We start from the raw sequence: 16,811 nt of genomic DNA, 5'->3' as shown, positions 1-16,811 counted from the left end.
CTCGTCTGACCGCCTACGTGCAGAATGCCAACTAAGGCCCAGACACATCGAAGTCCGGAACCCCACCGCCGTCACTCCATCGCCGAAGGACTTTTGTCTCGAAGTCCATTTTGAGAGCTTTGCCAGGGTCTTCTGCGCGAAGATATATATAGTGGTCAAGTAGTTGCGCACCTACAAGCCCACTCTCTCGTTCCCAGACTCCTGGCACCAGTGGACCGTGTAACCGATGCGACTGGTAGAGACAGGGAGTGCAGTGACTTGCCATCACTCAACTGAGTGTGTGTACTATGACATATCACGTAATATCCATTAGTAGCCTCTTACGACACCCCCTGGAGGATAGGGGGTGATGACATTCTACGCCGGCACCACACGGCACGGCAATAAAGAGTACTATCGTACAGTATGGCCATCACTCCCGCTCCCCGCTGAAAGTGTCGTCCACCCGCTCTCGGTTACCTCACAGTTACCGCCTGTCAAAAACGCGAACAGTTGACCTGAGATATCTCACTCATACAAGCATGGTACGCGTTCACCTACAACGAGCTTAGAATGTGTGCTAGGAACGCGCCTCTTTCATATATTTGCCTCGGGCGGCGATGACTGCTTTTAATCAGGCGACATCCCTGTAGTCTGCGTTTGCTTCATATAACATCTAAAATAAAATAACGTGTTGCTATGGACCATTGTGATGATTGTGCTTGTAGGTAGGTAAAGACATAGCCACACGTGCCAAAATATTCAATGTTTCGAACACTTAAAGAAATATACATACTTAGCAAAGACATATGAAACTCCGTATAGACGGATAAAGTCTAAGAAAAAAACCGTACCTCAAAGCCCTAGAGAAAAAGGTACGGTGGCCTAGATGGCGTTACAACTGGAACGCTCGGCTAGATGGCGCTAATATTAATATTTGACATTTAAAGACATAACAAGCTAACAATATGGGCCAAATTGTCAAAACTACGGTTCAAAAGTTTTAAGCTTGTGCCGAGTGATGGCAGTCTATGCTCTGTGATTACACATTTTACTTTGACAGTAACTCTCTATAGTACTCGATCCTCTTTGATACTTAGGTGCCTATACCACACCTCGGACACTGGCGATCAAATATACCTATCTAACTCGTGTATGTGAGATATGACAGGTCGTCGTTCGCGTTTTTGACAGGCGGTAACTGTGAGGTAACCGACTTTCAGCGGGGAGCGGGAGTTACTGTCGATAGTACTCTTTATTATATTGTGCCTATACTATACCTATAACTATCGTGTAGTGTCGAAAAGAACACAAGGATTATCTTATTCATCTTGTTTCGAATGCGACCCTGTGAAGGTTAAGAAAAAAACGTGTTATACAGCATATCGTCACTACTTTAAAAAAATCTCGTATCTCACGCTGCTCCTCAAAGTTAAAACGCAGTAAGTCTATATGCATTCCATACATACTTAGTATAAATCAGTATTCTGTTTTCAATTCCTTCTGCTTGTAATATAAGTTTTAAAGTGTTTAATTTTTGGCAGACGAGACACTGTTGACACCTAGTATCGACTAGTGGTACTGATCATTCACGCTATTTGACGCGTGATTGTCGCTAGATGTCACTATAACTATGCCTACACAAATAACTCGCATTTACTGATGTATGGAGTTACAACTCTTCCCTTACTTATTCTTCGATGACTGCAGATATATGTACTTAAGTATATCGTCACTACTTTAAAAAAAACTTGTATCTTCGTCTGTCAATGAAAAGAAAATTGTAGTATTGTAATATTAGCTAAGAATTGGTGAGCATTAGAATCTTCGTTCGTCGCGACATCTATTGACAAGTAGCAGTACTGATAATTTACGCTAGTTGACGCGTGATTGTCGCTAGATGTCACTATAACTACAACTACAAATAACTCGCATTTACTGATGTATCTCTTCCCTTACTTATTCCTGTATGCTGCAGTTGAGAACCCAGCTTTTTGGTCGCAATAAGGTAGGTAAACGTTGATGACATAACGGCGTATTTATGTAAGGCAATATCGGGCGACACACACATGTGTCATACCATAATATGTACTATCAGCCGCAAAAGTGGATGGCGAGTTTATCAATGAATTCATTCATAACTTCTCCATGCACTATTGCATCTGATAGTACATAAGGCGCGCGATTTCGCTAGACATGTCGCGTGAATTTCTGCAACGTTGCATTCTTCGAACTATTTTTTTGGTTATTTAATTAATGATTTCAATATTAGATTAGTCATAGTCATGGATAACGTTATACACAGCGTCATCAATGACTGTGTATACCTGGCTATACGCTTGCTTTTTCTTCATGGTTGTACAAAAAGATACTGATACTATGTCTATTGCATGTACTGCACACGTATAAACCGAAATAATATATGTACCTATCATACGATAGGTAATATCGTATATCAAAGAAGAGTACCTATTGGTGTGCCTTATATCTTTGCAATATGAATATTCGGAAGTTAACAATTTGGTCTACAGTAGACTAGCCACAGTCACAGGTATCGGTTATGTAGCACGCGGCAATAATTTATGATTTAAATTTACAATACAAGTATTACTGCTGCCAAAACCATACTTCATGTAGCGAACTAGTAACAAATCGCGTAGGCAACACCTAGTTTATCTTATCGTTATCTTGACATTCCTCATAAATTAAAACGTACCTACTTGTTATTTTGACAATCTACTCAAGGTCTAATTAGTATTACATCATTGAAACAAAGTTAATAAAAGTATACAATTTATTTCTTATCAAGGCAAATTGTGATCTAAAAAATAAAATATCAAAAATATGTAAAATACTCAAAAAGGCAACTTATTCACTAAAATTAAATGTAATCTTATATAATATTGTTAAGGCACTGCACTAAGGCACTTATGGCGGATATCAATTAAAAATACATAGGCAGTTCATATAATAATAAATATTAAAGTAGAACTACTTCTGACTACATAATGCTGACCATTATTTTAACACTTAAATGCATAGTGATGTATATATGCAAATTATGCATCATATATTTTTGACTCTATTGACAACATGTCAAAATTCAAATTTGATTAAATCTCTGTCAAGGTCATGCATTTAAGGGTTAATCGACGAAATCACTTCCGGATTTCGGATAATCATTCTAACATGGACTTTAAGACTGTTAAGAGTATTTTGTGTACAACTTGGAAAAAAAAGAGTAGGAATTAAAAAGTGGCAATATTGTAGTTTCATCCCTTTCTTATCAATATTATGTGAGAAAACAAGACAACACGACGATGTTGCCACTTTATAATTTCTCCTTTTTTTGCACTACTGAACTTATGTTGTTTTGTATTAACATAAGCTAGATATGTAATAGATAACATTACTCTAATGTTTGCCTGTATAAAGTTCCTGTGTCTATTATTAAATATCTGGGCAACCGAGCTTCGCTCGGTTCTGTTTCGTATCCTTGACATGTGTCGCCATCTAGTTCAAAAATGAATAGTACCTACATCGAGCGAAAGAATTCTCAGCCTTAACAACACAACTACTCCACACGAGATGGCGCGCATTTCGCCACAAAAACTCAAATAATGTATTTTCTATTCGTTTTAGCCTTGACCTGTGTCGCCATCTAGTGTTTGCAATAAATAGTACTTACATCGACCGAAAGAATTGTCTTAACAGTACAACTACTGCACACGAGATGGCGCGCGAAGAAAAACGCATGAAAACTCGAAAATTCGCGTTTTCCGGGACCTAAGGATAAGTTAGACCGATTTTTCACCCCCAAAAACCCCCACATAACAAATTTCTGCGAAATCGTTAGAGCGGTTTCCGAGATCGTCAGTGTAAATAAATATATATATAAATAAATAAATATACAAGAATTGCTCGTTTAAAAGTATAGGATTTATTACCAAATAAAACTGTCAAATTGTTTTGACCTTCATTCGAATACATTGTATATGTTTGTTTTGTAATATACATACAGGCCTTGATTCCGCTTGCAGGGTATGTAAAAGATTGTTAGACGCGGAACGCCCCCACAATATCGTATTTAAGTATTTTTTTTTCAGTCTACTATATAAATCTTTTTATTACTTTACCTACGATAAGGCTGAGGAACCCCTCGAGATATGATGATATGAGTGAAAAATGAATTGTACGATAGTTTATTACGATTTATCGATCAGACAATTCGATTTATATGCCTACGCACGTTTTGAGAACTTGGTTCTCATAAACAACAAAGTGGAATTTTCAGGAAAATATTTGGATTTGGGAAAATCTTCTATGTAACAACCTGGAAAAGGGTTAATAATTAGGGATGTACCGACTATTGATTTGGCCGACTAGGCCGACTACCGACTAGTCGGCGCTTGAGCGGCCGATTAGTCGGCCGACTAGTCGGCTAGTCGGCCAAAACATGATTTTTGACTAAATTCACATTTTGAACGTCATTTTTGGTTCTTCGTTCGCGCTTTTTATGATTTTTTACAGGTTCAAAGGTTCATGCCAATATTTATATACATTTTCCATTTTTAACAAGCAGCTTGGCTTAGTGGGTAGTGATCCTGCCTATGAAATCTATAATCTTAGGTAGGAAATTTATTTCTGTGATGATTACAGACATTTGTTGTTTTGTCAAAGAAAGGAATTTTACGAATAGGTACATAATGCAACCATAATTTTCAGCTGATAATTTAGTTTTGTACTGTTTTTCTATCAGTAATAAAGTGCCGACTAATCGGCCTTTTTTGCCGACTAATCGCCGACTAGAAATGTGGCCGGATAGTCGGCATTCCCGACTAGTCGGCGACTAGTCGGTACATCCCTATTAATAATGTAAAATTATTTCTATTTGTAGCGTATAGCGCCAAAGTTGTAATTAATTTTAATAATTATAATTACATACAACAATGCAAGTAAATATATATATTGGCCACAGCATCTATTGTAGATGTTTGTTGCGGCGCTTGTAGGTTTACGGGGGCTTGCATCTTTGTTGATGGCTATAGAGTCCTATAGCAGCGCGGCACTTCTTGCCACAGCGACCACACACAAAACGTGAGTCTGCAGGGGGTGGTAGCGCTCGACGAATGCTTTTCTGTTTTAGATTTTCTAGCCAATTACTATCATGTTGCGATATACCGACACTAATGTCATGACGCCATTCAGGTCTCATATCGGCACGTTTCTCCCAACCGTCAATCTGGATATCAAAACTGTTCATGTCTCGCTTACAGGAATCCTTAAAACGTAGGGCAGGATGTCCAACAGGTCTCTTTGCACCCGCTATTTGACCTAACAACACTTTTCGCGGTAGCCTCTCAGGGTTCATACGATATACGTGACCGAGCCAGCGAAGTCTTCTTTGTTTTAACATGGCAAACAAGCTGCAGCTATGCGTCCTCGACAGCAGCAAGTAAATAAGGTCATGTTATTATAATACACATGGCATTTATTGTACAAGCAACTCGTTTGGCACTTGGAGACTTGATAGGCAGTACTTCTTGTGTACAACCAAAAATAAAATAAATAGCACATGATTTACGTTATAGTAATTTCAATATATATTATTCAAATACGAAAGGACGGAAATTTTAACGAAAATAGGTACATCATATAGGTACAATCCAATAATGTTATAAGTTATAAGATAATTTAAAGATATTTGCTAATTTCGTATACAAAATACGTAAGTTACATCAGCAAGGAGGTCAATAAAATTCTACTTCGAATTGCCGAGATTCATGTCCCCACTGGTATTGGGTGCCCATTAGAGTTTGAACATTATAGTTCATGAATTTCATCATTCACTATACGCGATAGACAATATTATTATAGTTCTTTATTCAATACTAGCTTTTTCCCCGAGGCTTCGCCTGCGTAGGTACTAATCTAATTTTGTTTTCCCATACAAACTTTGAACCCCCATTTCACCCCTTTAGGAGGTGAATTTTGAAAAATCCTTTCTTAGTGCTCCTCTACGCCTTATAAGGAACCTACGTGCCAAATTTGGAATCTCTAGGACCAGCGGTTTCGGCTGTGCGTTGATATGTCAGTCAGTCAGTCAGTTTCTTCTTTTATATATTTTGATAGTTCAGTACTATAGCCGTGTAAAAAGCTGTAGATTTACATCTATCGTAGATGTAAAGCAAAAAAAAATAGTTACGTACATACGTATCTTAACATTACTTGAAAATGATAGGTCCTTACTTACATAAGACGAAATAGTGCGTCTTTAATGTTTTAAAGCTTATAGAATTACTTATTATAACTAAGAATTGTCCATATTTGTACGATCTTCCACTACAAAATTAATTAACCTAGGACTGAACATATTTAGAGATAAGTAGAAATAAAATTGTACATAAATAAATACTGTACCCTAACTACCGTATCTAGTGATGTGCAATTGTGCAAGTTGCGGAAACTTTCCAAAAAACTCTTAAATTTCTTGAAAGATTCACGAAACTTTCACGAAAAATAAAGGGGATTACAATTGTCCATAGAAAGTATGGAAAGTTTCCGAAGTTTTCCTATGTGAAAATTTCAAAATTTTGGAAACTTTCCGTCGGCACATCAATAACCGTATCTGATATAACAAGGCTTACAATCAGACATTTTATACCTACTTCAAAATAAAAGTAAGCCATATTCTTGAAATATTTTGGAACATCGAATGGATATGGAGTATTTAACGAGATTCATAACTTTCATAAGATAATCTAATAGTATTTTGTATTATGTCGCAATATTTTTGATACATCTTTGCGTAACTAGTTCCACAAATTCTGGGTTTGGAAACAGTTTTGTTTTTCAAACCTAGTCCGTTTATTCACCCAGGACTTTTATTTATTCTAAATGGGCTTACTCATGGCCCCCAGAATAGCCGAGGCGAAGACGTGGCATATGATGGAGCGAGATAGAAGTGCTTTACGAAATCGAAAGAAAAGAATTTGCGGTTACCGGTTAAATTGTTCTTTTGAGACCGGTTATCCCAAGTTTTGTGGAGAGTAAGACTGATCTGATTAACGTCAAGAAATTAAGCTAAGAACAAAAATCTTGTTGATACAGTAACTTTGGGGCGTCAGACCTCGCTACAGGATAAGAATTGTGTTTGGTGCCTGGCCTCCATAGTTCTACTGATTTTTACGGGTATTTTCAGAATTTGGGCCGCCCCAATTAGCGAAAGTAACTCGATGTCAGTTTTGTGACGACAATTAAGCATAAAATCTGGTTAAAAATTTACTTTTTTCACATTCTGAATGTAGATTATCGCTTAAAGTTTATGTTATTAACATAAAAACAATATTTTTATTGAAATTTCATGCTTAATTATCGTCACAATACTGACAGTGAGTTAATTTTTGTTAACAACTAACGCTAATTGGGGTGTCCCAAATTCTGAAAATGCCCTTACTAAGGGCCACTTGCACCAACGAAAATGGAGGGTTAACCCACCATTTTATATGGAATTTGACAGATGACAGCCTACTAACCCTGAGTTAAGTGATTGGTGCAAGTAGGCCTAAGCAACCTTAAAGGGTTGTCACTGGTCAGATCAAGCCTGCCCTCCATAATTCTACTGATTACAAGTAATTTAAGGGGCGTCATACCTCTGAGCAGGCTAAGAGTTGTGCTTGGCTTCTGCCCTGCATGATTCCACTGATTGCTAGTACTAGTAAAGCCTTAAGGGGCGTTAGTCTTCTGAGCAGCCTAAGAGTTATGCTTGGCGTCGGCGACGTACATGATATTCTCTAAATTACCACTGATTGATACTACTACTAGTAAAGCAAAGCTAAAGGGTATTGTAACGTCACCCATATAAGGGTTTTTTAACTGGCACACTTGCATACACAGAAAGTGTTCTCCTCACGTCATAATTCTACTGATTGCTAATACTAGTAAAGCCTTAAGGGGTGCCAGATCTCGCTTCTGGCTAAAAGTTGTGCTTGGCTTCTGCTCTACATTTAATTCTACTGATTGTTTACTAGCAAACCAACCTTTAAAGGGTGGTCAGATCATGCCTGCCCTACATAATTCTACAGATTGCTAGTACTAGTAAAGCCATGAGGGGCGTCAGACCTCGGTACAGGCTAGGAGTTGTGCTTGGCGTCGGCGACGGACATGACTTCCTCTCCGTAGTCGAGCTCGTCGAACGCCAGTTCGTCCTCCTCTTCCTTGCCGGCGGGGCAGCCGGGGCATCTGAAATTAGTATTTGTTTTATCAATGACAAGGGATTTCCTTCAGGTATATCTATACGTCATATGTAGGTACCTAAGTACAGTCGCGCGATCAGATATAATTATCATCAGAGAAGCTGTAGTAATATCTGAACACACTTCTATTGTCAAGGTGTTAAAGTGCTTACTCACACTCGGATATTTTTGACCTCAAGCGCTCCATTATATCTGGTGAGAGGCTGGTGAGATTCTATGACATGCCGTTATCAAGCTGCTGATTACGTCATCCGGAGTTTTTTTTTTATTACGTAAAATGACATATCCGAAGTAAAATTCCGTATCGAAAATCAAAATTGCTAATGAACGAAATTTCTAAAGATGCATGTCCTACTACACTTTTAATAGAACGATCTCATTTTCGAAAGTCAACATTCCTTTGACCAAAATGCCTTACACCAATACTTCGAAAGTCGATATATCTAGTTCTTAAAATTGCTACTTTCAAAAATTCTAATGATTATTTTTTTTAAGGTACGCTCATGTTCAGATGGCGCTAATATTAATATTTGACATTTTAAAACATATCAAGCTAGGAATATGGGCCAAATTGTCAAAACTGAAGTTCAACAGTTTTAAGCCTGTGTCAAGGGATGGCAGTCTATGCACTGTGATTATAAATACATTTTACTTCGACAGTAATCTCTCTCTAATACTTGATCCTCTTTGCTATTACGCAAGTACTAGTAATGGGCGCGGGGTTTTTGCTTTGCGTATTCTTTGACTCTATGACATGGGGGTGGGGGTATCAAGCTGCTGATTACGTCATCAGGAGTTATTTATTTTTTTAAAGAGGGTACGTAGCACAACGACGAAAATCAAATGTCCGAAATAATAAAGACATGATATCAAAAATCAAAATTGCTACTGTACGAAATTTCTAAAGATGCAAATCTATCAATTGAAAATCAGAAAAGTAAACTCCAAGATGTCTATACGACTGCGATGTAATCCAGTATTAATTAGGTAAGTAAATTGTATGTGCAACTATATAAATAAACCATGAGATCACATTTATGCCAAATCGATTGATAGTTGATATGAGTATTATGTACGAATCGCCACCTGAGCGTTATATGATACTCGTTCTCCGTCATTATGATAATGTCCACGGCGCGCCTTCACAGGTGGTCGGTACTAGTCGAACACATTTTATTATCATCAATCCTTAATATAAATCATCAAAGTTACACTAACTAACTTAACTACTCGCCTTTGTACATAACCATTATAATTTTATTATTTACTGTACTTTTAATTTGTTCTGTGCAATAAAGTGTTTACTAATACTACTACTAAACTAAAGATACGAATGAACATTGCGCAAAGATATCTATACAATTAACTAAATTAATGAAACTCCGCCACTAGCTGAAGTGAAATAAACGGCTTTTTTTATTTACCCCATTTTACCGTCTCATACCCATCATGTTGGGTTACGAGACCTGTTAGCTACATAGAAATAAAACAAATCTAAAATAAAAAGACTATAGAGTTTTTAAAACATGACCAAACTGACCTCTTCAATAAATTCATGATAAAATAAATAAATATTATAGGACATTCTTACACAGATTGGCTGAGGCCCACGGTAAGCTCAAGAAGGCTTGTGTTGTGGGTACTCAGACAACGATATATATAATATATAAATACTTATATAAATAGAAAACATCCATGACTCAGGAACAAATATCTGTGCTCATCACATAAATAAATGCCCTTACCGGGATTCGAATCCGGGACCGCGGCGCAGCAGGCAGGGTCACTACCGACTGCGCCAGACCGGTCGTCAATATATATATATAATATCTTCTTTTTGTACGATATTATTGCCGTCTGAAATACATTTTACGAGATTTTATAATAATATTCGGTCAAGTTTCGCGGAGTGTTGTTTGTCTTTCAGCGGCGGGCTATTTTCACATTTGTTTATACAACGGGCACGAGCTGGTGTTTGTTACGGGATTGTGAGCCTTACCTGCTCTCATTGAGGCCGTAGGAGAGGCATTTATCGCCCACACACTCGCAGCAGCCGTCGTGGAACCATCTGAAAACAATGTTGGCAAATATTAATTGTAAGATTTTAGTATTTTCTTAAAAATAGGTATTACTTATACTGTTTATTTGAACGGAGAAGAACAGGGTTTTCATATTTGTTTTCTTAATTAATCCCAATCTTTGCATTATGATTTGTTTCGGGCATATCTACTAACCCATCGTTCACGCGTAAAAGTGGAGTCATATAATCCAATTGGAAGCAGGGCTCGTGCCTAAAAGTGCCCAAATGACTACCAGTTTCCGGGACGGTAAATTCTTCTTGTCGTTTGCTTTGTTCGTCATTTGGAAGTAAAAGCGAAGCGCCGAATAACAAACAGGCCTTTGCCGTCCGACAAACCGACCGTCAATAGGTAAATAAGTACAATACCATACCAGGCATAAAATCGTATGGGTTGTCATGGAAACACCTTGTAATACAAGGCTTGTACCTTTCGAGAAACGGGCCCCAGGCATAATCTTACCGTAAACTGCTAGCGCCCATGGATCGGCACAGCGTCCGGCACTTGTCCGTGGACATGCACTGCGCCATGTACGCGATGGTGCAGTTGAACGTTACTATGTCGCGACTGGTAGGTTCCGCTTCCTGTTCTAAGCTCTCTGTAAGTGAAGAAATTTTACGTGAGTTTTGGTCTTTGCAACTCATGTGAATTAGGCATGCCTATTGTTCGACTACGTTGTAAGTTAGGCGGCTATTTTAAAACCTCACTGATTAAATACGTATAATTACGCTTAAGGAGATAATACGCAGAAGCGAACCTCGGAGGGTAATATCAATAGTTAATAGATTATTAATAAGGAGCTAATAAAACAATGAGCAATAACGCAAATCGTAAAATAACTACGTATTTAGTACATAGGTATCTAAATTTAGCACTAATGTAAATTGCAATATAACGCGAAATATTCCTACGTGTTTAGCTCCTGACGAAATCTCAGACTTACGACAGTTATGACAAATGGCAACGTTAGATATGATTCAATTAGCATAATAAGATGCAGGTGCTGTTTAATTTACCACGATGTTTATACTGGCGCGCCACGCTTATCCAACATATCTGCATTGAAAATCTCATTCAATTTTATAACTTAACGTTTGAAAACAAGGCATAATAAAGAAGGTAGCGGAAATGACTGGACTTTATAATCAATACATCACGCTAAATAAAAGACGATTATGTGCCCAAGAACTTTTGAAGCAGGTAGGCATTCCAAAATAATGACTCATTTAGGGGATCACGCGGCGAGGGACCCTTTTTTTTATTGCCGACTTGTGTGGCTTTGAGGCCTTTGAAGATTAACTGTATTGTTCTTGGTTAATGTAACAGTTAAGTAACTGAGGAAGTTTGCACTTATCTAATCAGCAGAAACTGGTAGTTCTAGGAACTTGATATACGGGTAGCTGTGTCAGCTATATCTATATTGTATTACGTTCGCGGAAATTTAGCTTCAGATTGTTTGTAAGGAACCGATGTTAGGTATTGGTTGTTACTTTCACATGATCTATGTATCTTTAGTAAAAATTACGATGATCGGTAGGTACCTATTACGATTGTATTAGAAGGGGTCCACGCTCTCTTTTTTTTAATGCCCAATTGCAATTCTTAGTAGCTGAGTCCACACAGAGGCCTACCTGTCTAAATAAAAATAGTATTTGCAAGTACCATTTGAAAAGTAAATAAATATTTGCTAGCCTCTATTAGGACAGAGGTACGTTACGTACGTTACGGCCTTTAACGGGCAAGACTCAAAAAATCATGAATTCAAACTTCATCGCCATCCTGTAGTCCTAAAAATTCAGAACAGGAAAAAAATACAAAAAGATAGTCATACAGGGTGGTCTTTTTTGAGACCAGTGCACTATAAAAGGTTAAGTAGGTCAATTATTATTTATTTGCACTACCTACTCATAATTACAAAGTATGTTCTAAAACAAGACAAACTGAATATAAAAGTTCTAATGTATTTAATTGTATATTACTTGATTGTTAAGGTCAGGCCAAGCCCATAATAGGTAGGCCACCACTACTATGCTATATTCCACCAAATAGTATTACTACCCAGTACATATTACTTGTTTAATGTTCGATGTCATAAATTTAAAAACCCCAAAGTACCTTCACAGAAAGTTATTAATCCCATGAAATCAGAGCAATCGTTTATGATCTTAGCCATCCCATCTCACAAAACTCAATTATTTAAGTTTCATAAAGACGAAGTGTTGGAACAATATTCCAACCAATACGCAGAATTAAGTCTAAACCGTTTTTAAACAAAAACTCAAATTGCACATCTTTACACTACAAAAACTATGGTCTTGAACTTGAAACTTTATTGATATAAACCTTTTTTATATACATATAGCCTTTTACTTACAATGTAAACCGCCTGCACCACTAAAACTACACCTAACCTAGATAATATATACATAAATACTTAAGATAAATAAATGCCTAGTCATATCCAATTTTATATCTCCTTAAATAAATACCACACCTCCAGTCTTATACCTATCGAGCAGATGATTTGTGTTCACTCTAAAGCACACCTAGCGTCACTACTCTTTCGGTTCTGACAGAATACCAGCGCTATCCGCAGCTTGATGCTGAGTCACGCCTATTTTCGCACCATCACATGGCTCAACTTATTTTTATACCTTACAGTGTCTGTTTGTATACGTTTAGGGTTTAGTTTAATGCATGTTACCAATTACATATAACTTTAATTCTGCATGTTCTATTTACTTAACTTTACTTTTAAATAATAACGATGTATGTATACATAAATTTCAAAATTGTTTGCCATTAGAGCCATGTAATAATGAGAACCAATAAAGATTTTTATCTATCTATCTATCTATCTATCTATTAAGTTTCAATACATACACATCTTGCTTATGTCTAGTTCAAATCAGTAGACAATTTTAACCCCCTTATTCATAAACATACTCTAAAAGTTATAAAAAAAAAAGTCTAAAAGTTAAAGTTAAGTCTATAACATACCTATAAACTTAAAATTATAGATCAAACTTACGCAAATGATACACCAGTTGATTGTCTTTAGCAGGCCTGTATGCGGATATGTCAAGGTCCACAGGGTATGTGATTGACAGCCACCGTTCTTCCGGATCCGGATCACTGGTCAGACTACTGAACAGGACAGGGACGCTGTCAGCAGCCAGCTCTTCTACATAGGATGCCTTGGATAGGGCAGTTGCAGTATCATTTGGTTTAGGGCACATGTCTGTAGAACAATAAAATTTATACAGGGTTACTTTTTAGTCAGTTAACAAACTTCGTATAAATGATCGCTAAGGTAAATGAAATATACGTTTTGTTTTATTTTTATCCCATCTCAAATAAAAAAAAAGAAAATTGCACCCAAATTATTCCACAAAAACAGTAGAAAACTTGGTCACCCTAGTTACTGACGGCAGCGGCGGAGGCGAGGAGTGAGCGGGCACTCGCGCGCGGCCAGTGGCAGCGCTTGCGCAGGGGTGGGGAGAGGCGGGTGGGCGGGGAGCTGAGCGGCGTCGGCAGGGTTCAAAGATGGCAGCTTTTGTTCTTAGCCGCGCCGGTTTTACAGCGATTACAAATTTTCCTTCATACTTTCACGGGCTTAGGACCGTCAAAGCCCATGTCGATAGTCAATAAAAAACATTTAACATTTTAAGACAAATTAATTCACAGAAGAAGTCGATAAAGTGAAAAACGACATGTGCTTAGGCAAATTGGAATCAGCTATTTACAATAATCGTTTGATTTAGGTACTTACAAATGGAGTCCATTTCTCCTCACTTAACTCACTTACACTAATTAAATTGTTTGCAGACATGACATGGGAGACGAGCATTAGGCAAACCGGTATTTCTTAACACAGGCAGTATCTCTGCCTCGTACAACCTACGAGCCGCTCGCAGATTGTTATTAGCCCTGGCGTACACTCTCACCATTTCATAAAACTCGCGGTTTGAGTACATCGTTTCGCGTTAGCTCACTGGCGTGCGAGGAAAACATAAAACGACTATCCGTAAGAGAGCGCGGCGTGAGACTGAGGGGCGGTGTTTCTTTTGTAAAGCGGCGAGCGGCGCGCGCGCCCCCGCCCCCGCCGCGCGCACACCCCCGTCATACCCAATCATGCGCCGGCCGCCGCTGAACTCAAATGAACCCAAAATCAGCTGTGTGTAGGGTGTCCGTAATTTGTAAAAATTATGAGGAATCAAAATAAAAAAATAATAAATCTTAAAAATAATGTTTTTTTATTGAAATGGGTTCTATTAACGATACTGAATTCAGGGTTTTTTTTTGTAAGGTGACTAAAAAATAACCCTGTATAGTCTGTGAGGAAAGCAAAGAGTCATAGAGTGTATTGCTGCACTTAGACTTCATGACTATTCTTTACAAAGATTCTAGCAATCTATTGACTTAATACATTAAGATTTCATATTGATAGAAGTTAAGAGAACTGGAACCTATCATTAGAATGCCACATAAGGTATAAGAAGTATTGAATGAGTCTCGGACAAAAACAAGATAATCATAAAAGCTCTACTCTACATATACATATTCTTACCAAGGCCAGGTTAACACCCAATCTTATTTCTCTTTTAGTCTAGAAGACAGCTTTAATTCAGCTTTTATTTATAAATTTACTATTACCTTGAGGTGCATAGGACATGATTAAGTGAATTGTCTAGCTTTTTAAGTCATGTTGAGCTTGGCAGAATAAAATATAAGTATGCCCTTATACTATGAACCTAAATTTTAGTAGAAATAACAGAATTCTTACCAACACAGCTGCAGCATTCGCTGTACAGGTTACTTAAGCAGTTAAAACACTCTTTACAACATGAGCAGTCCTTCAGGTCACACTTGCATGACTGGGTCAACATGCACTTGGAGACGACGCTGGCGCAAATAGCCTCGTTGCAAGCGAACACTATCGGCAACGCCAGCAGAAGGGCCGCAGCCAACACTCCGCACACCTTCAGAGACATGGTGAGAGTTCCACTTGGACAAACGAGTGGCAAAGTCAACAAAGTTAACACTAGTAACAAATTAACACAAAACTAGTTCCAGTGTAATTAATACACACACAATCACAAGCAGATATATCAAATTCCTCGAACTACATACATTCGTAGCGTATGGCACTTTACAGTTCCAACATGCGTCTACGCAGAGCAAGGGATGAAAATAAAATAAATAAAAATTTTAGGACAAGAGAAGTTGTTTTCTTGTAGTTTGTTTTCGTTGTCTCTGTCTTGCAGATTAATTTTTACATTGATCGAGTGAGAGGCACAATAGACGAATCGTGGCCTTAACAATACTGAATGAATGGAATGAGTGAATTGAATTTTCAGATTATTGCCAGGTGAAAAATAATCAAAACCATTTCAGCTACCGCGTAAAACGTTGAAACGTTGAAAATTTTAATTCGACGTATGGTGTCACTTTGCTTTGTCAACATCATTTTGCTTTTGCTTTTCGTAATTTTCGTAGGACCCGCGATAGACCCGCGAATATTTAAAAGTTAATTTTATTGTAGTCATATACACAAATACCTATTTAAAGATAATTTGACTAATACCATTCTGGCACTAAAATGTGAACTCATCTCTATCATATTTATTTCCATAATGAGTATATATATTGGTAAATATATAATCCTCTGAGGAGCTCATGAAACTGTTATTCAATAACCTGCATCATTACAATACAAGTGCGAAAAAGACGAAATTCGAAACGAATGCCGATAAATTAAAACACGACTTGACAAGAAATGTAGTATTTTGCGAATTAGTATGAAAAATAAGAACAGAAAAATATATCATATTCAACTTCAACTACCTATTTGAAATACTACCACATACTACAAAATAATTCTTCATTTGTGATATGAAGTGGTACTATGCATAGCTGGGCACCGTTAATCAAATAGTTAACTTCGATAATCGTTAATCCGTTACTTAAGAAGTTAACTTCGTTAATCGTTAAAGCGATACATTTCGGTAGATTTAACGGAAGTTAAAGTTAATCGATAATCCGTTAACATGTCATAAAAATAGGACTTCACTGTAGGTATTATGTATTTCTATTTACTAAGTATCCACCAAAAACCATTAAAACCAGTGACACCAATCGGTAAAAAACCGAAATGTAATAATTACGGTCTCTTCGGGCTTTTACCGCCGTTGGTTGGCTAAATCCTAGGTTTTACTTCGGATTGGTACCTAATTATTGGGTCATTCATGCGGTCGCGATCGTGGTGCGTCGGTTCTTCAAATTGAGATTTGAGATGACAACTCGATGCTGTGGGCCACGATAACTTGGTAGAGTAATCTAAGGCCCGCGCCGGACTCTAACTCGATGCGTCGGTTGCGCGATTTGTCTGTCATACCTGATGATTGCACTCATTCCCAGGTTAGTGATCGATCTAGCACGCCTAATAAGATTCTCGAATAAGTGATCCAAAGTCGCCAATTGGTCTTTAGACTGTTTA

The 16,811-nt window shown here is 37.6% G+C and overlaps 1 protein-coding gene across 1 annotated transcript; it reads right to left on the bottom strand.

Moving 5' to 3' along the window:
• Nucleotides 1-7,415: 7,415 nt before the first annotated feature.
• Nucleotides 7,416-15,539, bottom strand: LOC125234592 (protein twisted gastrulation). Its single transcript, XM_048140891.1, has 5 exons — nucleotides 15,099-15,539; nucleotides 13,344-13,553; nucleotides 10,775-10,910; nucleotides 10,234-10,302; nucleotides 7,416-8,220 (listed from the first exon to the last, which is right to left on the bottom strand). The coding sequence occupies exons 1-5, from the start codon at nucleotides 15,304-15,306 to the stop codon at nucleotides 8,112-8,114; spliced, it is 732 nt and encodes a 243-aa protein (XP_047996848.1). The 5' UTR covers nucleotides 15,307-15,539; the 3' UTR covers nucleotides 7,416-8,111.
• Nucleotides 15,540-16,811: the final 1,272 nt, after the last annotated feature.

The sequence above is a fragment of the Leguminivora glycinivorella genome, chromosome 16, assembly GCF_023078275.1.
Source record: "Leguminivora glycinivorella isolate SPB_JAAS2020 chromosome 16, LegGlyc_1.1, whole genome shotgun sequence".
In the NCBI taxonomy this organism is placed as follows: domain Eukaryota; kingdom Metazoa; phylum Arthropoda; class Insecta; order Lepidoptera; family Tortricidae; genus Leguminivora; species Leguminivora glycinivorella.
This window is presented reverse-complemented; position numbering and strand designations above follow the sequence as displayed.